The 27,674-nt window shown below is 52.3% G+C and overlaps 2 protein-coding genes across 2 annotated transcripts in view; both read left to right on the forward strand.

The window, feature by feature from the left end:
• Window positions 1-7,172: 7,172 nt before the first annotated feature.
• On the forward strand, window positions 7,173-17,413 carry LOC100900234 (uncharacterized). The gene is made up of 5 exons (XM_029112034.1): window positions 7,173-7,289; window positions 8,400-8,884; window positions 10,725-10,910; window positions 15,104-15,282; window positions 17,085-17,413. The coding sequence occupies exons 1-5, from the start codon at window positions 7,173-7,175 to the stop codon at window positions 17,411-17,413; spliced, it is 1,296 nt and encodes a 431-aa protein (XP_028967867.1).
• A 7,256-nt stretch (window positions 17,414-24,669) lies between these two features.
• LOC100900376 (uncharacterized) overlaps window positions 24,670-27,674 on the forward strand; it is a 31,441-nt gene continuing 28,436 nt past the window's right edge. Inside the window, exon 1 of the mRNA XM_018640196.2 lies at window positions 24,670-24,754. Coding sequence (XP_018495712.2) covers window positions 24,670-24,754 — 85 coding nt within the window. The remainder of the gene's footprint in view (window positions 24,755-27,674) is intronic.

A 27,674-nucleotide genomic window follows, 5' to 3' on the forward strand; every position in this document is an offset into this window, starting at 1 on the left:
GACGCTCGCCAACATCCCTCGGAACCGCGGATCCACTTGCGCCCAACCGATACTTTTCCAGGGGGTGATGGCTGGTCTCTCTGGAATCGTCTTCGTGACGACAAGATCCTATTCCGATTCATTGGGTGATAGAATTGAGTTCGGAATGACTCCCACGTAACTAGTTTTTTCCCATTCCTCTGATCGAGACAATCGGTATTCTCGTTGTCAGTTGCCCAAGGATGATGTGGCTAAGCGTGATCATTCCCGACTGCCGTCGTCAGCTCGTTCGCTGAGCCTTTCTGCAAAACGGATGCTGCCTTGGTCTCCTCGAACGGTCGGCCGGTAGAGACTTCAAATTATAATAGATTGTTACGAAATTCGGAAAGTCAGAGCTAATAGCGCCGGGCCGCGACTGTTGTCGTAGACGTGAGAGATCGTTTTCCACCCTGTGCATGAGCGGTATACATCCAGCGAAGTTTTCCCAGCCATTTCATTCACCCAGTCTTGCGCTGGCACCGTCTTGATCTTCTCGCTTATCTTCCGAACGCATGTTCCAAGCCGCGCGGAGCGGAGAATCCACTCATTTCCCGAGTAGTCTTTCATAGAATTCCATTCCAGGATGTCAGCCGATCTGAACTCCCAGCGAAGAACGTCACGGAGTTTCGACAAATCAGGATTGTCAACCGAAGACTTGACGCACGAAAGAATGCCAATCGCCACCACTGCTATACAGCATTTGTTTTATGCAAACAAACACTTGTCTGGTTTAATCGTCGATAGTTCCTTGTGCGATGTGTATTCATTACATGGGCATCACTGATTACGAAACGCCCGCGGGATATTAGCAAGGCTCGGAGACTCGTTTTTTTTCGCTCGATTCTATTACAGCCGCAGACTGTCCCCGATACGACCGATATACATCCATAGAAACAACAAGTAAGTGGAGGTGACGATTGGGACGATCCCCATCGAGAACCTGATGAAGCGGCGTCTCGGATGAACGCCCGCGGTTGTGATCACAATTCCTGGCATCTGCGGAAACTCGCGAAGAGGCAATCGCTGAGCCGATGCTCATCTCCTGTGAGCTTTCCCGTTCGTTCCTCGTCTCTGCGGATTGAGAACAATCCAGATTCACTTTTGAGTGAATCTAGTTACCAAGTCTGTATCCTCACAAAAGCCCTCGCTGCTCTCCGGAAATGAGCCCTCTCAAGTGGGGAACATCTTCTCGTCAATTTACGGGACGTTCAAGCTCGGTCGCTCGAAGACCTAAGGGGGCCCGTGTCCCAGCCCAGGGGGGAAAGCGGCTGGGAGAATATACGTACGATTGGTATGAACCAATCAAACGACTCTGCTCATTCTGAGCGGATTGAGGACATGCCCGTTCGGTCTTGAATGGATGCATTCTGTATGTGCATCAGTGCATCAATGACATCTCATGGGGGGGGGCTCGATATTCCGGGTTCACTCGTATCACTCGAACTTCAAACCTGAATGTGAGCGCGCGAGCGTCCCATGTTTAATCCTTGTTGACATCATTTTGAAAGTTATGGAAAATATCGAGCGTGAATAAGGTTCAGAGACTCGAACCCTCCGTGATTAGGTATCTCTCGGCCAGACCGCACATCCAAGCCATCATCGAGGTCGTGGAGCTCGATCATATGGGGAGCGGTCACAAGACGGGGGAAAAAGGGCCCGTATTTGTCCTTCCGAGGGGATACATGCCCAGCGGCGACAGCAGAAGCTGGTGAACAACGATGACGGCGACAAACGACTCAACTTTGAGCTTTGTTTCCCCCGCCCCGAGCTCGAAGTTAGAATCGAGTGAGTCGGGAAACGTCTGGTTATTTATAGACGTCATTCGCGCAGCTGATGCCGCTTGCGGGACGATGACGATGGTGGCGGCGGCCTTTTAGTCTCCCACGTCAAATTCAGCCATGCTGACTCCGTGTGCTCAATGCGTCGCCTGGAGCCGAGCGGTAGACAGACCGGCGGGCGAGCGAGTCGCTCGCATTTCGTTCTTCGTCACCGACGACTCCCTCCGGCTACAGCAGTTTCCGGGATTGAAATTAGTTGCTGCTCCAAAAGCGAAGGGGAGAGGCTCAGATCCCCGATCTCAGCTCGGGGGAGCGCTCCGGACCTTCAGCTTATCACCGCTCGGACTCCCCGGCGACGAAACAGGAAATCTCCGCCGATTTCCGAAGGGGGGTCAGAGTTCAACTCAGTGGCTTCGGACGCAAACTCGTTCTGGTCTGAGAGAGCCTCTGCTGCGAACCGTCGGTAATCACGCTTGGGAAGCTTCGAGTTTCATTCAGACTGGGGCCGACCTCCCCTGGATTGAGTGGAGTCGTCTCATTCGATACCGGGCCAAGCCTGCGCATGCCACGAACCATTCTGAAGTTGAACGTAATTCACGTTAGGCTTGATTTCCCCGCGGGTGCATTGCCCGAGGGAACTGAGCGAACTCTTCAATGTCACCGTAGACATTCCTGACGAGGAACGAGTCAAAGGGCCTGGTAATGAAATTTTGACGTTTAGGAAGGGAGGACGGTATTCATCTGAGTCGAGAATCCGTATAAACTTCGCGGCAAGTCCTGAATGCAGTGGAGTCTCGATCGTATCAGCTTCCTGAGAGCTCGTCTCGGCTATTTCAGCTGACTGAAGTGAAATGTGCTCGATATGATCGAGATTCCGACTTATTCCGATTGAGCCTCGTTTTTGTCAACACTCGATTAGGCACCTATATCCACAGTGGCTGGCAGGCGTCATCCGAGATGATCGAGGCTGTCCTGTATCTCGGAATCGTACTCACATCAGCCGCCTACGCATTCGGCCAGCACGAACGCGAGCGTCTCAGTAAGGAATGAATCCAGGGTGGCTCAATATCTGACGCATTCCCCATGAGCGAATTTCCTCCCCAGGAAGGAGGAAATGTTGAGGGATCCGGGAATCTGGGATCTATGGCGCCCGCCTCTTCTATGTATTCTAGGCCGTTTGCGTATCCGCCATTTCAGAATGACTCGGGAAGTTTCGGGAAGGACCGAGGACACCCCCAGAGCCAGAGTGGATACACGCGAAGGAGCCAGACTAGTCAGTCAGTCGGAGAGAATAAGATGATTCGATACAGGCATCCCTGCATCTGACCAATACGGATCACCTCCTAGGCCCATTGGAATGATGCACGATAAGGGACAAGAGTCTTGAACAGAAACAACCGGCCAGTCGTATCGAGCAGGTCAATCGAAGGCCTTCTCTGTTCTGAAAAACGGGGGAACTTCTCTGACGAGGCGGGAGAGCTCGTTCATCACCGCGCTTGACGTGCGAACAGGAGTTCGTGCGACTATCGAGATAAGACGAAGGTATGGATCGGGATCATTGATTTTATTGCGAGGCGATCCAATAACACATCTCTCCAGACCGAATGATTATCTGTGACTCATGAACTTATTCAGTTTCCCCCCGTTTGTCCCTCATTTCTCAATCATCTCTCACCTGTCATCTCTGACTACGATTTCCCAACGCTCGGAATGTCGCTCGCAGAGTAGCCGTCGCAAGTATCCGGTTAGCGGATAATAATCATAATAATCTTCACGCAGAGCGGCATCGACTGCCGTTGCTGAGGGAGCGAGGACACCGGACGCTCTCTCATGCTTGCGGGAATCCCTCTCCTTCCTGCTCCGGCCGGAGAGGATCCCGAGAAGCAAGCGGGCTTCTCGAAGCTTAATTTCCACTGCTTTTCCGAGGACGTCCCGAAATCGCGGAATCGCGTCACGGAGTGTCCCCCAGTGCCCGGGAAACATGTGCATAACTTTGGAGGCGGTTTTCGAGTCGATTCGATTCGCGCGACATCCTTCTCGCCCGGGAAAAATCTGTTTCCGTTCTGCGCTATGCTACCGCTCGGCTTTTACAATTTCCTGCTTCCGATTTCAAGAAACTTCTTTGCGACGGTCATCCGGAGCGCCTGATAGAGCTGAACGGAGCCTCCCGGTGCGGGAGAATACGTGGGGTCGTCGCGATTCGCGGCTCGAGCGGAACCGTCTGGTATGATGGAGACTACGGAAAATGAAATATTCGGGGAACCCGCTGTAAAACAAGTACCTACTGTAACAGTAGTATTGAAACAATAGTACTGTTTCAATCCTCGTTCAGGCACATGTCTGGGCGCAGTCAAAAGCTGGGAAATCAGCCGTTCGAGGTGCCCACCGATTGCTGCCAAGGTGAGAGACGACGAGGCGGTTCTCACTCAGCTTTCACTCCCGACAGCAGAAAACATCCGACTCACGCGATGCGCGTGTTTTTGATATTAGCGTGGTAATAGCGGGAGCGATGTTGCAGTGCGCTTCTGGAAGAACGACTTCCTCTCTTCCGACTTACGAACGTGCAAACGTGATCCCCATGAACATTCCACAGGTACCTTCGTCCTCGCTGGCTCTCCTAATTGAGTTTCAGCTGCTTGCTCGCCTGTCCGTCCGTCTCTCTGCTAGAGAACAACTCAGTTATTCTCGAAAAGAGAGCCCGGACTGACAGGTCATATCTCGTCTTGAGAGGGGTCGGACTGCGTTTCACTCGTCCTCTGTGTCTCTCGGGTTCCCCGAAAAATCCGAATGAATCCCGTCGCGCCAGACCCGTGCCGAGCGATTCAGACAGATCGAGGGTCTTGAGCGCGAACTCTCCTCGGACGTCCCTTACCGAAGTTTCGATGAGAGAGCTCGAATCGATGCCCGATTCGTCGTTTCTCTTTCTTCACTTCCATGCAGAGCGGGAATCCAGCAGCTCCGAGAGTCGCCAAACTCCGCTCACAGCACCTGCTGTTCAACGCTCCGATTCCCCGAAATGATCGGCCATCTTGCCAACGACCATGTTCCTGAGCGGGCTAGATGCAGCTGGACCGCGCTCGGGATCACTCTATCGCTCTAGAATCCTAGAACACCGGAGAAAAAAAGTATTTTGGACTTTCATGAGCTTACCAATCCATTCGGGCGATGATGATTGCCCTCAGGGTAGAAGCCCCGGAATTCCGTTTCTTGGAAAGGAAGCGGACGGTAGGAACTCCGACGCGTTCGACCTTGTTTAACAAAATGTGCTGAGCGAGCACTGCGAGGCCGGATCGCCAACGAAATACGACGGATGTACGAATTTCATTTTTCTAATGCGGAAACAGCGAATCAAGTAGTTGCCTTCCAGCTTCTTACCTCTCGAGCTTGGCGGGTTTTTGGGCAGTTGGCATTTCGCGTGATCCAGAAAGGGATGACAACCACGACGACGATGACGACTTGACGGTCAAGGCCGATGTGATGGAACGACTGTTGCAGACAATGGACACACAGTGGGTGAAGTCTTCTCATTAACTTTCTATCTCCACGGAGCACGTCTCACTTTCTCGGCGGTTTTCTGCCCTAACTGAACGTCAACCCCGTCCGTCCGTGCGTCGGCGCGACCACCTAATGACTTACCGACGGCTCCGTCCGGCTCAGCACGGACGAATGAATGGACGGCGCGCCATGAATGAATCGTGTGACAGGTTTTTCTCTCCCCAAAACGGGAGCCGTAAATAATTCGCACTAGATGATCCCGGTCGCCAGGAGCTCAGTCGTACAGGGGCGATTTCCAGGATACGGAGAAGGGCCTCATTCTGCGAGATCATTCGGAGAAGAAGTCTCGGGCCAGGGATCTCGATAGAGGAAGGCGATGTATATGTCCGTGTGCATCCTTGCTGCCTCCCTGGATGGGCGGAGCCTCACTGATCGTAATCACCTGAATGGAAAATTATCCGAGGGTATCTATCTTTCCCCGAAAAATCCCTGAACGCTACGAGCAAGAGATCGTTTAGATTTTCTGTCGATCTGTATATGCGATGTATTTTCGAAACAACTGTCGAATAGCCATACTGTTAGCTTATCTTGCTGGAGCTCTAGGCCGAGCGGTTCGTTTGAATGCCCGCGCCGATTATTGTTCTGGGGATGGCTATGAAGTTTCTGTTACTGGTTCTCGCTTTTGTCATGCCCCTGTGTTATCTACTCTAGTTTCCAAAGCTCGCGTCCACGTCGGCGCAGGACAATTCTATTTCTGAACTCCGCCTCGAACATCTTCCGATAAGCGCGTACGGCCCAGGATCATTCAATTTCAAATCCATGCCCTCTCGGCCACCGAATGCTGTGGAAAATACCCCCAACACGATGAGGGAAAGCTCCAACGGATGTGACTTCCCACAGACCATACCGCGACAGGCCGGGGAAAGCAGAAATAGACACTGGTCTAAATGCAGCATATTCCGCCTCGTCGCTTCCGTCGGCGGAAATTTACGTTCGCATCGAGTGCAATGTGCTCCGTGCAGCGAGTTCTCCTCCCTAATAATAGTATACCTACAACTATGAAACCCACTATAAATAGGCCGACCTTCATATCTAGTATGACGTGTTTCCGGGCCGTCCTACACTACCGCTGAAGCCATGACAAGAACTCGGGCTGAGGATACAAAACGAGGTGACTTATGTCGAGTAGGTAGTCGTTTTATTGCGCTTCTCTCTCGCAATGCCCGCAAGCGACTCCGTGGAGGTCGGACAATGCCCTCGACAAGCGTGTGATTCTTTCTGGAGGTTCACATATACGCGGAAATTCAACCCACGGTGCCGGCGCGGCGATCAAATCAGGAATCGAGATGCATGGAGAAAGGATGAAAATCAAGAAGATCATTGACTGATGAACTACGTTATGGTGGCTCCCGATCTCCTTGATCGAGCTGTCGAATCCTCGAGATTGGACTCGATAAGGAAATCCCGCCGATGGTGTTCACGAAAGAGTTCTCCGATAGGCTTTCCTGATGGGCTGTGGAGCGATGGACTTCCGTCTCGGAATTCGCCCTCGACTGCCGAAGCGGATACCCGCCCCCTTAGGACACGCTGCTCCTCATTTGCTTGGGAATCGGTCTCCGCTCGTATGTGACCTCACAGAAAACACACCCGCCCGTAAGGGAAAAGTACGAAGTCCGTGACAATTAGTCAAGCAAATGTGAGCAAAAGGGAGAGGCAAACGACCACGATCCTTGACCGCCAGCAAGCCGAGAAAGACCACCGCAAATTATAATCGTAGGTCGCAGCCAGAAGACGGCATTTCTGCTGCGTCTTCGGTTATCCCATCAGCCTGGTGTGTTCTCCTCCGATACTCGGTGTGTGCGCTCCAAAGGATCTCACACGATGCGATTGGTAAGTCCCCTTGTCTTGGAGCTATGCGACGCGCAGCCCCTCGGTTTTGAGAACCTCTCGGATCCGTTCGCTAAGTCAGTCGAGAACCTGCTGGCGACTTACCTGATGGTGAGCGGAGGACCCTACCGACGTTGATTCGCGCCAAAAGTAGAAATCGTACGTCGAGTTCCCCGGATTCCGAGCACTCGCGGAAAAGTTCTCCGTGACCTTCCGTTTCTCCGGAATCTGCTTTGATTATCAGAAGCCGTTGGTCTTACGTCCGGAACGGAGCTATCTACTTGTTTTGTGTAGAACTTTGAGCCTCGGTGGGCAAGCCTCGTTTGTATTCCACGGTGAGCCAACGCCCGTCTAGATCGATGATAGTGAATCTGATGGGAAATTCCACCGTCGCGTTGGCTCTCGTCGACGAGCGCCCGATGCCTCGTCATTAACTAGCGTTCGCTCGAACCCACCGAATCTCGGCCGGAAGTCTGAAAAGTCGTAGCCGAACAATCGAAGATCTTGATCGGGCCATAATTCCAAGATTACTAGTCGGGAGAGACTCGAATGCTGAGATCGACTTGTTCTCCGGACTTTTGTGGCCCTATGTTTCGATGAGCTAAGACAGAATTTCCCTGAAAATTCCGGATGCCTGAAGATACGCGTCCGCATCGATTCCATTGGTGGGAAAAATTTCATGGCGGGCGGGGGCGCTCGGCGTGAAGTGAGTGATTCTGAAATTTTCAAGCTGAGTCCAACTTTCCTCTAGCTCGCGCTCTTTCTCGCTTGTAGTCCTTAGTTTGGGGGAGTTTGTAGTTGAGCGATGGACTTTTCCTTAACGTGTTCACAAATAGAAGCAGCCAGGCCCGTCGCGGACGGGCGTCGGAAGTAGGTACATTCAAAAGAAACTAGGAAGGAACAGGCCGTTTGCCTGCTCGTCCATCCCGCCTTGCGCCGGCTGAGCGTCCGACAAACTCGCTCGCTCTTCCACTCAGCAAAGCTTCCCCGCAGCCCGTGAGGAGTGTTTGTTCCAAGCATCCCTCGGGAGTCGTTGTGCGCACGTCGAAAGAGTTCCATTCTGAGGGAAACAACTTGTTTCTCTCAGATGCGAACGGATGTACTCGAGCCGTGATCCAAGGGTTCGAACCGTGGCTCTTCGGCGTCTCCGTTGACACATCGTGCAGGAGAAAGGGAACGCAAGTTTTAGCGAACTAACGGCTCGTGGAACAATATTTGCAGTTCGCACACATCCTGCTGCTCGGTCTTATGCTCGCCGATGGACAGGTGGTGGCCCAGCAGAGACAGGAACGCGTTTTCGGCTCGTCTTCGGGATCTTCCGTCATTGTGGTCTATAAGAAGGAGCACGACAAGGACAATGCCGGTGATCGTGTCGAAGGAGGACCGGGACAAGGATTGGATCGGGGGATCGGACCAGGTGACGTTGGGGACGGAAGAGATTTCCGCCTCAGGGATCAAAGGGACCGCGACACTCGCAAAGTGGATATAGAGCTTCGCAAAGACCACGGAATAAAGATCTTCCCTAATGACGACGAGAGGGACGTGAGACACGATGATGCACGCCGCGATCATTCCGTATCACGGGAGGATCACTATGGCCAAACGCATTCGAAGAGTCGTCCGCGCGATGGAGGGTCGTTGACGTCGAACCCACACCGGCTCCACCGAAAACCCGAAAGGCGTCCAGGGATACTCGATGATAGAAGGTAAGCCGTTATAGAGGCTCAGACCTAGGGAGAAAGCGTACATAGATAAGATCCTTTTCGACGCATCCAAGCAAGTCTAATCTGACAAGTCCAGTTCAGGCAGGTGGGCGGGTCCTCACTTGGAGCTTTCCATCCACGGTGTTGACTCTGACAAGATCGTCCTGATTTTGCCAGGATATGCGCGACAACGAACTTTCGCTCCGGAGAGCTCTACCGATTCCGAGAGCCGATATGCTCCTCGAGACTCAATAGATTTCTCGACGCCGAACTTCCGGAGATTCTCTCCGGAATCGCGCCTGGAATCCTATGATGAGGGGAATCGGCTGCGAGAGTCTGATTATCCCGCAGCTTTGTTGACAACCCGATCCATGCCGGAATATCTGAATAAGCAATGTCTCGTGTCCTTGAGACAATGAAAGATCGTAAGAGAATGCCTTCTAATCTTCATAATAGTGTTTCGGATCTCCTCGAGGAAGCGATTGAAAATGATATTGTTCCCGCGCATCGGGCGAGCACTCCCTTTCGACACGAACATTCTGGATAGAGAGATCAATTCACTACATGAGACTCGTCGGTGTGGTGCTTCAATATTATCCGGGTCTCATGGAGATGTACACTCAGCTCGGTGACAGATATGCCTCAGTTCGGACGCTATTCATCCAGTCACAGAACTGTTCCGCCAGCTCGAGCGGCCAATTCCCAACTCAATTGAAAGGGGGGAGGAGGACCGTCTTAGAAAAACAGGAGTGCAGATTGCCGAATTAAGTCAAGCGTCGTTGTGCGTCATTCAAGGCGCGGAATCGGTAGCATCGATCCACAGCGCTCTCTCTCTCCGCAAAGCTTTCCCTCAGTTCCTGACTAAAGTCTTGGCACTTCCAATGAACGGACACTGTCGCTCAAGGTCCTTTCTCGAACAGTGGATCTAGGGAGCAGCTCTCCTCGCAGACCCTACTATATTGCAACGATTTTTCTACACGCTAAGCGTTTTCTTCCGATTTCCGGGCTTAGATTGCGGTGTTGAAACTGTCGGAAGGTCGAAAACTCAGTATAGACGGACGCGTCGAGCCGAATGATCCACGAGAGCCAATCGGAAACTCCTCATCTGCAGAGATGACGAGGCCTATCAGCTTGGGATAGGCCCAACTCGGGACATCCTCGCTGGCCAATCACCACAGGGCTAACAGAGACGTAAAAATTATCGGTCTCGCTTTCCTGCTCGACGCTCTCCGGGAATAGTGCTTGGTGGTCGGCTCGGGGAGGAATGAGCTAGATTATCCGAGACGGATCCCGGGAGTTCTCTAAACTCAGTCCCAATAAGGAATTCCCGAATAATGAATCGACAATTTTCGGGGCTCGACAGATCGATTCCGTATTCCAATGGAGAATCCTCCCTCCCGTCCGGGAAGGGGGAATATCGGGGAAATCGAACTGTTCTGCGACTAATCGTTGTCGTTCTCGTCTTTGATTCGTATTGCTTGTCGCCTTCTCCTTGAATTTCCTTGCTGTTGTCAGTTGCCAGCGTGAGAGAGGCTGGCAAGTCGATGCCTGCTTGCTCCCAGCGAGCCATTGCGAAAGGAAGTCCGGTACCGAAGCCCTTCGCTCTATAGGCTCAAAATCGAGATTCTGTCTCTCCATTCTTTCGTGCCCCGCCTGTCACCAAGCTTGTCTCCGAGTGGGGGATATTGGACATTTTTCCCATTGTATGTTCTTGTTCGGCTGCGGTCTCTCAATCGTTCAGTATATTTCGCAAGCTCAGAACTTCGATCAATTGAGGAGCGAGGGATGGGAAGCTCTTCCGATTTCCTCCTCGAATTTTTAGGATCATCCTCTCACGTTCCAGGGACTTCGACGATGCCCCCGGCGTAGACGACGACTACCGATTCCCAAAAGCGAAGGACAGTTTCCCGTCGCATCGTGGAGGGCCGCCCCACCGAGGGGAGCCAGTTCCACCGGGTTTCGCCTCCGACGCCAGACCCGCATGCGCCCGGGAGCTCGATCTTTGTGCCCACAACCATGACTATCCAGTGTAAGTTCTCCTCTGAATCACGACTGAGCGATCAGAATCGAGTTGTTTCCCGGGAAAATTGTTGTCTCCTGAATCCTGGAATTAGGTTTCCGGGAAACGCTCGAGGATAGATTGTAGGTCCATTTGTTCTGCTCTGTGGCACTAGGAAGGCTTCCGAAGAGCCGGCTTTGATAGATAGGCGAAGTCTCTAGCCTGATGGAGAATAATCGCATGCTCCGCATTTTTCCATCGTGTTATTTTCCCCGCCTGCAGCGGATCAACTGTTGCCCTACCAACTAAGTTCTCCGGACCCCGAAACCCGTTCCGGACGTTTACACGTTTCCTCGTCCGTGGGCGTGTTGCCTCGCTCGGATCGAGGCCGACAAAGCTGTAAAAGCTGGATGCCAACGCCTAGAGCAGGACATGATCTCGTTTCTCTTGCCCGCCACGTCTCCGCCTCTCGATGTCATTCCACCGCAGAAGGAGTTTTTTGAGCGCGGCGGTAATCGTGGGAGATGTGATCTAATGACCAATACTCACTTATATCGATATTCTCTCTCCCGCTCTGCTTTTCTCCTCGATAATCCGCTAAGACGATCGCAACGTTCTCCGTCGAGCGTCGGAGGAGCGAATTCGCAGCGATGGCTTGATTCAATTTGGTCGCTCTCTTTTACTTTGAGCGCTAGTTTGCGACGAACGAGAGCGCGGTTTATTCGCCGCCGGCCTGAACAAGCTCTGATCTGGAGATCCACCGATCCCGGTGCCCCCGCCGTCATTAATTCATACCAGTCGGCACGACAGACAGCTCGATATCGATAGACGCATCTTGCCCTAATAGCTCCCTGTCTCGGGCGATTCCCGGATTCGCCTGGATACTCAAGCATTCGATAGGCATGGAGGGTAGGTGAGGCAAGGGACCATGGTGTCCATCCGACTCGCCCCCCCCTCAACCGAGTTAAATCTGGGCATGCCCCAGCCAGCATCCGACATCTTTGGGTCTCGACCTTACGCAAACGTTCAGTCTTGCATTAGCCGCTCTATTCCCGTGAATTTTCCACGATGACCGATGCGACGGCTTCATTCGGAAAGAGTGCCTGTCGGGCTAATGCAGCCCATGCATCTTTTGCATCACTTGATAAACAAACAAAGAGCGCTGTCACGAGACGCCTCCGTACTCCGCCTCTTCGGTCTCGAGCTTCTTCGAAAGCACAAGAACAAACACCTGCTCCACGTGTCCTGCGAAATGAACAGCGGAATCATGGCGCCTGCCGGACGGATGGACCTGGGGTCGAACAAAGGAATCGCAATGAAGCGCGGCCCATCGGGTAGAGTGCGGACAGCGGAGTGGTTCCAGTCGAAGAAAAAAGAGAGCAACAGCTGTTCCATTAACAGGTTTTCGGGAGAAGCGGCCTATCGTAGAGAGTGACGGAAATCTGTGACGAGGAGAGGAGAGAGATATTAAATTTCTTGGACCAAGGACCCGATCCAACCATAGAGTCGCCTGCTAGTCGCTTCCGCGTCCGTTTCGAGAGAAGTTTCCGAACAAACCGAACTCTGCTCCGAGGTCGGAGAAGAGGAGCTACTCTCGACTGGATGACTGAATTTCGAGTTCTCGGCTCATTTTCCCTGCCCGGCAACTCCACCTCGAGGGGGAGTTTACGAGCTCTAAGAGAGGAATTCGAAGTGCACGGGCGATATGAGCTCGCGAGAGAGGAGGACAACGGTCTCCGACTTTCAGACTACGACAGAAAGATAGAGAGATGGGGAGACTAATTGAGACAGATAGTCGACGAAAAGAGCGAGACCGAGTTCCCCGGGGAACTTCCTCACTCCTCCTGAACGAGGGCGTACCATCCCGCAGGTGGTCGCGAAGGCCGTTTCGAAATCTTCTATGCGCCTGATGTAGACGATTTCACTCAGATTATATTTATCGCTGCTTAGAGGTCATTCATGAGCGTGTTCGAGCTCAACACTCGCCATAGATGGGGACATCTCTTCGAGGCAAAGCTGTAATTCTGCTGCTTTGAGAACATGCTCGATTTTCTCGTTATTTGTGATTCATATAGTCTGTAACATCATGTCAGAATTCACCGGAAAGGCTCCTAGAAACTCGGTCGGGGGACGGTATCTCGTATTCGACGAAAAGCGAAATCCCCGAACTTGATTTTCAGAGAGGGGAATCGGTGCGTCGAATTTAGGTGCTGTCGACCGCGCATGCGAGAGAAATGCTCTGTTAGAGAAGTTTTCTGGTTTTTCAAATTAGAGACCATCGCGTCCCAGAATAGGTATTCCACGAGCATTCACCGCCTCCTTCTCATATCTCGAAGCCGAGGGGAGTTACTCGATTCTCCGGAGTAGCACGTCGCGATTCGTGGGAGCGGGCCCGAGGGCAGGCATCGCCAGCGTGGCACGCTACGCCAGCCGCAATCATGGCTCCTGCCCGGACGGGCCCGGGAAAGGATTTCCCGGCGGAAGTTGTCGATACTTTAGAGATCAAGCAAGGAACGAGGAATGGGAGGATTTTCGAAGAGAGAAATGGGAGTTTTTGTGTTTCCACTTTGGCAGGCTTGGATTCCAATAACCTCGTACTTTGGATCGGAGCCGGAGAGGAAAAGAGAAAGGGAATAGCGCACCGCTATCATTCTCGGAGCTGTTCCGCTGCGTCGGAAAAAAAGCAATCCGATGGCTCAGGATAAACAACACAGCACCTGCAGGGCCCGTCGAGGAGTCCGCAGCGATGAGGACCTCACCCGGTCGCTTAAACCGCTTGCATCATATGTTTTCGGCGGAAGTTCCATCTGTCGGATGCTCCCAGTAGTGAATTAACTATCAGATGCGAGCGAGATGCAGCTAACTGTCAACCAAGCTCCATCAGGAGACGACTGTATTGGGATCATTACAGCCTCAGGATGACGGCGGTGTACGCGACAAATATTCCATGCGGAATGCAAGAGAGAATGCACCGTTTCCCATTATGGTGGATATCTCTCAGGGGAGCGGTTCAGACGTCAGACTAGCCAACTCTCGAGCCGCCCCGGCGGTGAATCCTGATCGAGAGTCTCGCTTTGATGTATCAACGGACTTTACTCGGACGGAGTGCGGCACTTCGCGCGGTCTAATAAGCCTGAAAATATTTCCGTGCGCAGAAATCACCGCATCTGCCACCTGTTACGCAGATGGCACGGATGGAGCGACGTCAGATTCGAGACACGGAGCTGACGTCAAACAGGTCTGCGACCGAATCCGGTAGAAGCTCCCCATTCACGTCAGAGCGGACTCGATGCGGATTTATCTTCCGCCGGACCACGCTCTCGGTCGGAATTTTCCGAATCAGTCCTTCGTGCTATGTTCAGACTCAAAGTAGCGCACTCAGTCAGCTTCAACGTCGATGGGAAAGAAGCGCACAGAGAAGCCCGTCAGCCCACCCCCCATTGCTCCGATCCCTTCCCCATTGGGCACGGAGGTTGAACATCTACGGGAGGCTTGCCGGGAAAAAGAAAGAGAAGTGCTCATCCAGCATTCGCCCTCTAACCCTCGACGCAGCTGGGGATAGGAATCTGCTCCAAGTAGCGAATGGCTTGCGGTTATTCCTGGGGATAATCCTTTGCTCGTCCTATTTTTCCTCCAAGTCTGAGCTCCTTTCACTCTTTTCCGCTTTTCCACTCGACTGCCGAGAGCTAGCAGACGAATGATAGCGAGCGAGGAAACGAGGATTGCGAGCTGCGGAAGGAAAGGGCCTGTCTTCTAGGAATCCTAGGGAGCGCCCCTAAATCCATGTTCTCCTCCCTTGGAAGCAATTGGAGACGAGGAAGAAAAAATCTGAAACCGATGAATCAACGCAGAAAACGCACTCGGGGGATGAGCTTATTTTTGCGCACGAAGTGGAGAAGAAAAACTAGAAACGAGACCCGGTTCATTCGGGGTATGATCCAGGGACGATCTTCGCTCTGTGAGTAGTTCTAGTTCAGGCCAGGGCCTCGAAGATTTACCCGACGAGGAGTCCTGCTCCTCATGGAATATCCGGCTCTTAGCTAATCTCGCCAAGATGTACATCAATTATTGGGGAAAAGCGGGCTGTCGAGTGAAAATTTGAGGAATCAGTAGATCTTCCGAAGCCCCTATGCTGTACCACTGAATTTTCAGGACAACCCGGTGCTCCCCGCGCTACCCCTAATAACCTCCAGCGATAAATACATTCCGAATTTTCTCATCAGGGAGAAGGTCCAAACCATCGTCGACCGGTACTACAACCAGATGTACGACCTTTATCACGCTATGTATAAGATCCCACCCCATGAGGTCCAGTGGGTTGAGAATTTCACGCATTCCTTCAGTCAGGAGAAAGAGCACGGCGATTCCGTCTGTCGGAGCGAAACATCCTACCTCAGAATCGGTGAGTTTACAGCACATTCATTGCATAGCTTCACATCGGAATAGGTACTCTCGGGATAAGAAATAATTCCCTCATACCCAGTGATTGTTGAAGTTTTTCAAGGTGCGTATATCTCGCAGTCGACCGAATTGAAAGTTAGCCTGCTGGAAATCGCCTCAGGCGTCTGCAGGGCCTCGTTTTCGAGAGTCTTTGAGAGCTCTCGACCACCTCGTTGAGAGAGGGTGAGGGGACCTCCACCGGGCCCAAGTTGGAAGAAGGCAAGCCAAACGTAGCTGCTTCAAGCGTTAAAAAATGAGCGAGAACATTTTTCGAAGACGGACGTCTTCACGACGATGCGCCGTAGCAGCAACCACTCAGAATCGTTCTCCAGGATTTAATTTGGAGGAGGCTGGAGAAACCGAATAGATTCAATGTGGTCGGCCTCTCTGAAAACCGCTATTCAGTCTTCGGATATAGCCCACCTGGAAACTTCGGCCGCGAGTTTCAGAGAAGGACGGGCAGCGGAAGTTGAAACCAGAACAATTCAGGAGGGGAGGATTCGAGAAACGTCTGTCTTTTTCGCTCGGAGATTCCCTTTCCTCGACTCTCTGGTTGCCCCCGCTCTGCCCGGCGAGGTGGGAGCGATGAATTCCGCTTTAGTGAGGTTCTCGGAAGTGTGTGAAGCTGACTCGTGCGATATCTCAGACGGCAGACTAGGGCAATCCGCTCCCCATCTCTCGGAAGGTTCCTCCTGGATACCACGAAGCAGCACTTCGATTCTCCACCCTAACGAAACGCGGTCGGAGGCACTTCCGATACTCTCTCACATATCAGAATTTACGGAATGAGCGAAAAGCAAACAATAGAACGGATTCGTTGTGGTTGCCTAGACGTCTCCTCGGCACTCGAGTGGGGAAGTAATGCTTCTTTGCCTCTGTTTGCTTCCACGAGAAAAAAAGGAAGTAAACTCTCCCCTCTAGCGAAGAGGTGGCATCGACGACCTCCTTTTTTGAAGCAGAGCCGTTGCCTCTGCCGTCGATCCTGAGGGGTGACTCGACTTTCAGCCGGATTTTTATTCCGGCCCAAGCTCTCAACCTCCGCTCCGGTATCGTCTCCAACCTCCCGTGGTTCCCCGCGCTAACTGAGACGGGGAAAATACCATCGCAAGAGAAAGCTCCATGGCTGTGAATCATCAGAGATTTTTTTACGAATCCATACGCTGTGTCGATTATATGGGTACTTCATTCCCTCGAGTTGATTCAGTCTGCTCCGTACTTGGTCCCATCTGCTTTAGAGATTTGTGCACTAGGAAAAGATTGTCAACTTACATTGTCGACATCGCTGAGCGATTTCGATCGAATCGCCGGCATCGAGACAAATGGCTGTGCGCTAGCTCGCTCGGCTGTCTGTCAACAATGATGTGAATGGAGCAACAATAAAAATTTATGTCGATCTCGCGCATTCTATGCCCAAGTAGCCGCGTCTCTCTTTGTACGCGACAGCCGCCCGCCCGCCTGCCCTCCGTGGCAGTGGAGTTTCCCCCAATCGGCAATATGACGTTGTTCAGTGGAGCAAGCGTATCATCGGAGCCGTTCTACGTCGTTTAATATTCTGCTTTCACTACACGAAGGCCCGTGACGAATGAGACCAATATTTCCGCCCTTCCGGATGAGACGTTCAGATTCATTCTATCGCATTCGATTCCAATAGACCAGATGAATACTCCCAGTACCTTCGGAGAGATTCCCTCTTCGGAAAGTCTGGCGTTTCTGCCCAGTGAAAAAGAAATCAAGTACGACAAGATTATTATTCTCCGTTCCCAGGTTGGGCCAAAAACTACAAGGGGCACTGGATGGCTGTCGTCAACACAGAGAGGTTCCCTCAAACGACCCGCGTGGAGAAATGTCGCTACCGTGACAAACCGTGCGAGTACATGGCGCCCTGTTTCAAGACAGCCTGCAAGCAGCGCGAAATGCTCTTCCCCCTGATAGCCGTGAACCCTCATGATCCAAGTCAGAAGCCGCAGGTGGACCTTTTCCCAATCCCTTCTGGATGCGTTTGCTACGTTGATGACCCATTCTTCCACAGCAGAGCGCGGAAGAATGATCCCGATCACGGAGTACACTCGAAACTACCCGCGTTCCTTCGCTAATGCCAGAGTGGCCGCTACCTCGTACCTCAATTGCTTTCCATAACCGTTGGAGACTCGGTGTCAGGACATCTCTGAGGTAGAGCCCAGGCGGCCGGAGCTCGGCTTATGTTTATTTATTGATTCCGGCCGGAACTCTTCTCGTTGAAGTGTTCCGAATCGGAAGCGCTCCTTCGATCGATACGTCTGATGCTCCGATGCGAGAGGGGGAGAAGGCCAGGAAAGAATCATCGCGAATGACAGTCTATGCACGGGGATCATCGTGGAATTTTCAGAATCCCTGAAGGCTGTCGTCGCAAATCGATTCGTCGTATGACTCGAGAGAGAAAATCAGCCATCCTGCGACGGAGTATCCGTCCGTGCCCGAGTGCCTCCGCTCCTCGATACCAGTTTCGTCTTTTTCTCTCGAGGAAATCCTTTCGAAAATTCCTCAGACATTCATTTCATGCCGGATTTTTCTTCGTTCATGCCGTCCCATCCCTCCCTCGTTCAGGAACTTTAACCCGTACATTTTTCACACTTCGTCAGATGAACCGCTCGTTGAATCGTTTTTTCAAGTCGCTCCTCTCATGAATCAAATTCTAGCGGAAGCCGAGACGAAATTCTGACTGTCAATCTAAATTGAAGCGATAGGGAATGTATGCAATAAATATGCGTTCACTCCGACTATGCTGCGTATCTGTCCCGCCGCCGAACAAAAGGTACAGCTGGGTGTCCTGTGCGCTTCGATGCACTGAGCGTAATCTACTTAGCAACACTTTCATCGAGCGTGTGGGAGATAGCGAGCGTACATAGGGGAGAAAGCGGAAAATATTCAAAGAGGATTTCGTGATCGTGGCTCTCTTCCTCGTCGACGTCGTCGCCGTCTCCATTTCTCCAGCGACTAAGCGAGCCGCCAGTACGGCTCCTTCCTTCAATTTATGAAGCTTCGAGTAAAGCGAACTAGCTTGCTCAACGCCTGACAGCCGGTGGAGAACTCGGTCAATGTGACATTTGAATGTTCCCGAATCCTATCCGCAATTCATCCCCTTAGGCGATTCCCATCTCGAAGGAGATCCCTGTTGCAAAAAGGTTTTCCCGTCCCGCAAATGGAGGTTCCGCTCGAGAAAAGTAGGTACTTCCTTGCTTGGCAGATTTGAAATATGTTATTTTCTGAGATGCGACCGAAGCTCAGGATCCAGGGTCCACCGAATCCACCCTGCTTCCCTCTCCGTGACGCGGTGACCCGCGGCGGAACTGATGGACAAACCGACTTCCGCACAGACTAGCCGCGGGCGTGTTGCACCACGACAAAAGAAGATGAAACGGCGCATAACATAGCGCCGTCTGCGCCGGCGCCTGCGTGGGTGACCGAGAGTTATGTTCTCCTTGCGGAATGTGCACACCAACCTACCTGCCCATTTCTCAAAATGACCTCGCACTTCAGATAGTTCTATCCACGCAAGCACCAAAAGGGCATCGTCAAGTGTCGTCGAAGTATTTCTTCCGATGTGAAGTGATGGGAGACTCATTTCGAACATGGATTAATCTCCATCACTTCGATCTTCGGTCTCCGAGCCAGGCTCCTACGAGACGTTCGAGGATGGGATCGGATGTGTTGACTTATGACCCGACTCGAAGTCCTGAAGTTTTTCAGGGATCTCCGCGCAAGGTGTCCCCTGCTTAGGGGAGTCCGCATCGCCTATGTCTCCGCTGCTTTCAATACCGCAGCCCTTGTTAGAAGATGACCACTATCTTTTGACCCGTCTGCGATGGTCGTCCACGGTGCTTTGCGGGTCAGCATCACACGCCGCAAAAGCTCTCAAGGATTCATTCGATTTTCGTGCCGTTTTCCCCGTCCTCGTCGACGACACGGTAGCCGACGGGGGACAACAGGTCCCCAAGAACGGGAGATTCCAGAACGCGGGGGCATGCGCTGTATGAAATCCTTTTCCCTATCAAGGACCGTCGTGAACCAAGCGTAGGATCGTCCCGGACGAGAGAAAAGTCTCTGTATGTTTTTAGGCGCTGTGTATACAAACTTTGCTATCTGAGTTGTCGGATCAGAGAGTCCGAGCGAATCGGAGTGCGCTCCCAAGACGCATTTCACAGCCCTCCGGACTCGAACCCGCCCACACCATATCTGCGGTCAGACGCAAACATACAGCGAATTTCCACGTGTTCCGACTCTTCTGAGTCGCTATACTTCCTAAGTCGGCAAGTTCTTCTCCCTCACCGAGACTTCTCTGACGGGGGGAGCTTCTCGGTCATGGAACAGCTATACATTCAAGAGCTATATTCAAGACGACGGAGGGATCTTCGAGGCCTGAATCCTCGTTCGCGCGCTCTCGGTAGATATATCACCCAGACAGAAGAATGATTCTAGATCTCGAAATGCGCTTCCTTTGAGGTCTCGGTGCCATGACAGCAGAGATAAGTAGGGAGGAGTTCGACGTTCCAACTGCCGTGCGGAAATTATTTGCTCTGCTCAAGCTCTGGCACGTGGCGTGCCGATGGTGGGAATCGGGAATCAACCCTCATCAAATATCTCATGGATCCCTTTCGCCCATCGTCAGAGCTATCAAAAGTGAAATGTCATTTTTTGCACTTGGTGACTTTGCTCGGCAGCTTGATGAACTCTGCAAAAATGAGTCGGCGTTCTTCGCTCATTTTTCTCTCGGAATATCTTTTCGTCCCGATGACTTGGCATTGAACTGCCAGTGTTGTTCTCGGATCCTCGGCGGAATATCACACCAGCATTGGTCCGCGTGGCACGTTTTTCTCGTCAGCACTTTGATGCATTCTTTTCTTTTTTCTATTAGCAGCTAACCAAGGAGAGTCATCCGACGCATCTGATATTCCCTACTCATACATTTGCTGATGATGATGGCCCATGGAGATATCGTTTTGGCAACTAGGTGGTTTTCTTGTCATGCAATACTTCTGTGGAAGACTTCGGACCCTGGAACTAAAAGATCCGAAGGATCACCCGAGACCTTCTCTTTGAAGGTTTGACACCTTCTCGATACGTGACGGCTGCTATGCGGGGAAATCAACACTTCGTATCTCATCTTCGTGCTCGATCGAGGAGTGTAACTCTCAGCTGTCAGTGGCACTCCTGCGCGAACCGCCGATAATTTTCGGGAAAACACAGACCGATCCAGTGAACGGGCAGCGTGAATGCCATATACAATAAACAACATGAAAGTGCATTATAAAATGATGAGAGTATGATCATGATGAAATTATGATCGAGCACCGCTCAAGTTTTGCATCCGCTTCTCGGATCATTTGCTTTTTGCTTCGGCCCTCAATGAGAAATGGGCGAAGCTCAACGCATCGATTCTTGAGATTTTATACAGGTAACATAATGATGACAATGGACCTCTGAGAGGAAATGACATCATCAGACTCGCGCTCACATGATGCTAATATGTATTAATAATTATGATTAGAATATTATAAGTACGTGACTTCGACATTGAGAGTGACGGTTTTCGTGAGCCTTCCCTTCGCTATCCTTCGGGGATGCGCGTGACATCTTTCCTGCTGTGCTTCCCTAAATCCTAGTCTTGGCTTTTTCGCCCAGCGTATACTCAATCCGATGCGAATCGCCGCAGCGACGACGGCAACAGCATAAATCTGCCATCGAGCACCGAGAACAACGTAAATTAACTCGGCGTACAGCATCAGCTTCCGCCGTTCATTGGAATTTTCAAACGTCGGCGACGGTGAGTAAACTCTTGCCAAACGTGGGCAGCCCCCGACGACGATGTTTCCGAACTGCGGCTCGTCGGGCTGACGTCATCCGGAGCCCGACAGCGGCGTAGTGTTCGCCCGCTGGAGCGTTTGTTGCAATTTAGGTCAAATGTTTGCTTCTGGAAATCCCGATCACAACATCCGGAATGACCGTGAACAAAGTGCCCAAGACGGAACGGACTGAGCGAACTCGCCAGCTTTCTGTTGGAGATGAGCCCCTCGGAAGTTTCTATATATAAGCACCACACGAATGTGACATAGGTGGCAGTGTAAAGCGGGTTTCCCACTTGAGGAATTGGATAGGGTTCCGGTTGTGTTAATTTGAACTTCCATATGCACATATGAGAAAACATAAGGAGCGCCCCCGGAGGTGTGTTCGAGAGGGCCGGAAAACGAGCGTCTCGACACCATGCAAGAGATACGTCGAAAACCTCCCGCTGAGTCCGGCGGTCTCCCACATCTAGTTGTTGCTCAGCGCCACCAGAGAAAAGGAGTGATCGAATTCTCGCCGTCGTGAGATTTCCCAGCAAGCATGAATGCTCGCGGCCGGTGGTGGCGACTTCTTCTGAATCGGTTGTGCTCATCACGGTGACACTTGCCGGCAGGTAGAGATGCGCAGAAGAACTGTTCGGAAAAGAGCGCAGTCGGAGAACCCCTTGAGATGAACACCGGTACAGAATAAACATTCAGTACTCAATGAAGACTTGGCCAGATCAACATTGGAGTAGATACTTCTTGAGCGTAAGATCGTGGACGGATTCTTGATCGTAAGATACTTTCCGAGGAATAGTATCGCTGCTCAATTACGGCTTTTGGACGGGCTGATCCGGAGTGATGGAGATTCTTCATCTCCGTACGGAAGATCTAAAGTGACGAGTCTTGGCAGTGGGCTTCCTTTATGGGGGAAACTGCCCGCATGCGCATAAATCATGTCTGAGTGAACTCTGTGCGCCGTAATAGATGCTGCTGCTTTGCTAATTTTCGCAGGAGTCGAAGCTGCTGAAGTGTACGTGTTCAAAAGGGCGGCAAATCCGCTGCGAGGAAATGAGGTCGGCGTACTCATTACATCGCTGTGAGTCTTCATGCGTCCTGGATGTGTCGCCGCCGGAACTTTCCCGAGTCCGGAGCAGGACGGAATGGGCTGTCGTTCAAATGTACGCATGTGATGCTCGGATCGTGCTTGGAGGATTCACTCCAGCTGATTCTCATTTCAAGTGATCGGTGATTGGCCCCGGAAGCAGCCAGCAGCATTGTTTACCGATAAGATGAGCTCCCGGAGAGACGACCTTTTCCTTCGATTTCGACGATCTGTCGCAAATGACCCCTTCTCCGACTGTATGGTGGAGTCCTTACTCCTGCTACTCCCACTACGAGTTGCATCTGCGGAAACTCGTGCGGGACTTGAATGGCGGGCCACCCCAGGAAGCTAGGCGCTGCGGAACATTCAGAGGTGCGCAGTGGCACGCAATGCTTTGGGAAAAACCACCATTGCGTCGGCCCACTCGTCCGCTTACGGTGTGCCTGACTGCTTCATTTTAGTGGTCGGAACGCTGAAAACGGCTTTTCGTAGTTTTGTCTTACGTTGACAGCTTACCAGGCTGCCAGACTTCATTTCTCAGACCTGTTCGTCTTGTTGTGGTTTGACAAACATTGCCGCTGTCACCGGAGCCGTTGACACTCCTCGACCAGCCGCTTGTTCCCTGACTTGACTGCTCACTTATTCACTCATTCTAGAGAACTGTTAGTTTTGGAAGGCATGGGGTCGCACACCTCGATAGGTCCCAAGACTAGGCCGCCGACGGCACGCAACAATCCCCTGCATGTGTCAGAGAACAACTTGACAAGACGCTCGTATTTCTCGAATACTCCCGATTCCGCTGAAGTCGACAGGCACCAAACTCGACGTCTTGCTTGGTATGGAAAAATGAAGGAAATCGCGATTGCATCAATCGCTTGACCGATCGATCGATGAATCAGTCAATGGATCGCTCTCAGGCAGAAGCTCATCGAAAAGAGCGGAAACTTTGGCTGGTATCTCTGTTGCTCAGAGTTTCCTGCAATGTATCCATTACCGCTCAAGTGCGCGCGCTGCCTCATCCAGTCAGAGGAGGATGGAAACACGGAAAGCTCCCGAGACGAGGCGACACGAAAAAGACTTCATCTGTTCCTCAGACATCGACGGAACGCGAGTTCAAAGATGAACACGAGAACGGATATTAATCGAGCCCGAGGCCGCCAGAGAAAACAGTAATTCAATCGAGAACGAACACACTTTGTGGGCGGTCTCTGGCGTTTGCTGTTGCAGCTGCGACTGCAGCAGCTGCTCTTACTCTTGTTGCGTGCTCTCCTGGAAAGCACCTCTAACGCTGCCTGCGCTCCGCGGAATCAACATCCCTCGAAGCGCAGCCTCCCGAGCGAAAACTCCGGGAAGAACTCCCGCAGCAGAGCTCGTGAGCTCTCAGGGGTTTATCGACGACTCCAGTTCACGACAGCGACTTCAAATCTATAACGGCAAAAAAAATGGATCGATACGTCCATTGCGATACCGGCGCGTCGGTCGGTAATGTAAGCCGAAGATCGCAGCTGCGGAGATATTTTTCGGGCGTGAAGGGATCGAGGATCCTCACAGAATCGCTCCCCTTCTTTTCCCTAATCGCTCTATTGCGTCCCCAGTTGAAAGATGGATTTCAATTCACGACGTATGCATTCGGAACGGGGTCGGTCGTTTGCCCTGTCAAACAGTCAGCGGGGTCAACTCCCACAATCTCAATAAATTGTTCCGGGTCAGCTTCCTTGGGTGGCTCGGAGCCGCGCGAACAGCGGAAGCCGAAGCTCCGGTGGAAGTCGACGTATGCATGTACATGTCGCACATGTATCCAGAAGACGAAGAACCCGCCGCCCAACTGTAGCAAATCTGTGTCGACTGAGCGAGACAGACAGACAGGGCGAGCGGGCGACCGACCGACAGCGCGCGCGAACGGTCGGACGGAATCCTCATGCACGCTTTCCAGTACGACGCGGCATGCGAAGCACGCGGCTCTGTGCCACAGCATTAAAAAACAGCTTGATGTGTCATATGTGGTAGTCTGGCTGCTGCCGCCGCCGCCGCTGCCGCGTCAATCTAAAAGAGTGCTTTCGCTGGACTGTGACGTCAGCGGCAGCATCCTCACCATCTTCTGCTCGGCCCTTTCTTCTTCAGCCCCTTCGGTTAAAGACTTGGCGGACTTCTTTTTGGACGAAGTTCAGTGTTCACGACTTCAGGATGCCAGGCGGCCACATGCGCTTCGCCGAGTCGTGACTTGCCTCGTTTGTCCCTACGTCGACCTGATCGTCATCATCACCGAAGTCGGACTCGACGGCAACGGGCACATCTGATTTTGACTTGTGTTGTTATTATTTGTATTTGAAGAACAAAACCGAACAGCTGCCGTGTGTTGTACCTGGTGTGTCGCCGTGCTCCGCGCCTGTTCATCGGGACAAGTGCTCGAGACTTTGACGTTTGACATCCGCACACCGCAGACATGGACACATCGACGAAGTCAGGCCATTGGCCTAGAATACTAGTCCTGTTGGGATTATTTGTGGTGACCGGAAACGCTCAACAAGGTATGTGTGCTCAGGAATCCAGTGTTCGGTCAAACCAGATGTCATTTTGGTGGCTGAGCTCCGAGGATGCGGTGACCGGTATCGGCGTTCGAAATGAAAAGGAGAGAAGTGACTTCGCCGCAACACTGCCTGGCCTAAGAGTGCATACCATGAGCCATGCAAGCTCTAGCTAGTTAAAATATAGGTATCGTGTCGGCCGATTCAATTATTGAAGCGACAAGAAGAAAATGCCTGTGCGGTCAGACACCCGGACACTTTGGAAGAGTTTTCTGGAAACGTGGCCGATTCCGATCGAGAAACCCGATCACCAGACGATGGAGCATCCAATCATTCGTCGACGGAAATTACGTCAAGCTCTCATTAAGATCATCGTGACACCATGGTCCAATTTTCGCGGTCTGATAAGCCGCAAGAGTGGTCTCAGATCGTCAGAAGAGTACAACGGATCTCTTGCGACCGACACCTGAATGGAGTGCTTCCGAGTACGGAGTCAGCGCCTTACGGATCGCTCCGGACCGCAAATCTTGATACGGATCCTTGTTAAAGCCGCTGCCTAATCTCTTAATGAGCGTGAAAGTGGCCTACAATCGGTGCGTTGTAGTCGCTCAGACGAACGCTCTCCCCGCGCTTCAGAGAAATTCTCGGCGCTCCGAGTGAAGTTCGAACGACACTCTGATGATCGCCTTTCGCACCAGACTCGTGCACGTGCCTGTGTGCCCGCCAATGTGTAGCAGGAGCTGCCGCCGCCGCTGTCGCAGACTCGGCTGAAGTTTCAAGAAGCGAACTCTCGACTTCGCCTGCTCGACCTCTCGCGCGCGAGAATGTCACCTCAGGTGGCATTTCGTCGAGGCTGCTTTTTTTCGATGTCGTCGTGCCTCTCTCCCGCTATGGCTCAGTCCGATTGGTCATTGAGTTTATGGTGGGCCGTTGGATCTTTTGGCGAAGCGGGGGGCGAAGTACTTTACAGCCTTTTAGTGGACGGCAATTTTCCTGCCCGATTTCTACTCCCTTCAGAGGAATGCTCGAGGTGCAAATATAAATCGGGCACGCACGAGAAAAAAAAACCCACTTTGAGGTTTTCTCTTCTCGTGAACAATCGCCGCATCAGGGGAATCCGAGATCCGGAGGAAAATTTCCTCCCGAGAGCGGATACCGGAGTTGTCCCGCGAACTGCGGGGTGTCATTCCGAGCAGAGCTCGCTGCCCACTAATGGGAACCATCGACCACTACTTCTCGAAAATTGCTGCGGCGATCGGGAAGCACGTACGCATAGAGTGCTTTTTTCCGCCGAAAGCGCGCGGGGAAAGTAGTTCTACCGGTCGGCCAGTGAACCGAGCGAGATCCGGCTAATTCTATATGCTCGCAATCCCGCTTCTCAAGTAAAGGGTGCGGTCGGCCGACAGGTTTGTCGTCCCGACAAACGGATGAGCGGTCGGACGGAAGGATCGACGGACAGACCGAGGGTGGGGAAGACGATGATTGAGTTTGTGACAAGGACATCGAGTTCGAGCATCTGGTTATTGGCAAGCGTGGCGCGATTCTGGAAGACTCGTTGTTCGGGGTTTCCATCAAAAATAAGAGACGCTTTCCCTCATGCATATGATATTTCGCTCCCGTCTCCGGCCAGGTCACCCGCCGCGGGATATCGGAGTGACCGAGGTGTGGATGTCCCGTCCGCCGAACTACTGGTTGCACTCGATGATCGGCCGCTTGTCATTCACGTTGGACCGGCGGACCGATGCACGATCGGGCCGGCGGGCGGGCGGTCGGACGAACGGACGAACAGACTGAAAAAGCGCAGAGACATCTAGCCGATCTAGCGTGACGAGGTCCCACATTCCGAGGTACCCCCGACGGCACTTCAAAGCTCGTCGGACTGAGAAAAGAACTTGCTCAAAGCGTAGCGCGACGTTTGTTCGTCTTCGTGCGCGCCGCCGGCTACCTCACAACTGACATGACGGGTCCCCGAGCGAGCCAGCGAATCCGAGTGTCTAATTGAATCTGGGGGGACGTGATCTGATAGTCCTGTTTTAGGGATTACGGCTGATCGAATCGGCGCTAACTCCCTAATCGAAAGCCGAGTGAATTCACCTCCGTTCCCTGCGATATTGATAAGGCATCGAATCGAGAACTCCAGACGAATATCGATCGATCCTCCAATCCCCATATGGATATTGAGGTGCGTTGCTGGTCAGCGAGCCTAAAAGGCTAAGGCAAGGAGGAATAAATTCTTCGGAGAGTTATATTCTCGAGACGTCCGCAATCAGAAAAAAATGTTCGTTCGTCCGGTGTTTCGGGAGCCCTATGGAGCCTGCGCGAAATCATCAGAAGAACCGGCTCCTCGAAGTTGTTGCCCCTGGAACGGATCTCTCTTTGTTTATAGTTTCCGATCGCTGGTTATGCGGGAAAGTTCTTCCAGAGGTGTGGAACTGAGCTCTTCATGGCCGAATCGAATTCTCCTCCTTCCATGAACGGATACGTGCAATGTATAACAATGAGCACCAATCATCGGAACCCGCGTGGGCAAGGATCGGTCCGAGGTGGCGCGCGCGTGAACAACCGACCGGATACGAAGATGGACCTCGATGATCAGCGGGAAGACGGTCGAATGGCGATCGAGCGGAAAAACTGCCCTCTGAACGTTTGGGTCTAAGCTGGAAAGACCGCGGATGCCATTAACTCGGAGCAAGGTCAGAGGGGGAACAAGCACCAGTCGATTCGACTCCGAAGTTTGTTGAAGACCACCTTCGTAAGTTGCTCCGTTCGCGTAGATTCGCCTGTGAAAGCTTTCAACTTGGGAACCCGGTTCTGTGGAGCGGCAGTCTCGTCTCGGGGACGTTTTTTGCTGGTTTCGCCGGTCGGTCCCTCCGCCCGTCCTGACGTCTATCAGTACGAGTACTCGGAGTGGACGGCGCGCCGT

Source organism: Galendromus occidentalis, unplaced genomic scaffold, assembly GCF_000255335.2.
Source record: "Galendromus occidentalis unplaced genomic scaffold, Mocc_1.1 scf7180000075612, whole genome shotgun sequence".
Taxonomy (NCBI): Eukaryota; Metazoa; Arthropoda; class Arachnida; order Mesostigmata; family Phytoseiidae; genus Galendromus; species Galendromus occidentalis.

What these genes read in the sequence shown, in the direction of transcription:
- LOC100900234 (XM_029112034.1), top strand. Translation starts at nt 7,173, where the DNA reads ATGCGATTGGTAAGTCCCCTTGTCTTGGAGCTATGCGACGCGCAGCCC. An exon ending in TGCTGGCGACTTACCTGATG is followed by an intron (nt 7,290 to 8,399) that starts GTGAGCGGAGGA and finishes CAATATTTGCAG; the next exon opens with TTCGCACACATCCTGCTGCT. An exon ending in GGGATACTCGATGATAGAAG is followed by an intron (nt 8,885 to 10,724) that starts GTAAGCCGTTAT and finishes CTCACGTTCCAG; the next exon opens with GGACTTCGACGATGCCCCCG.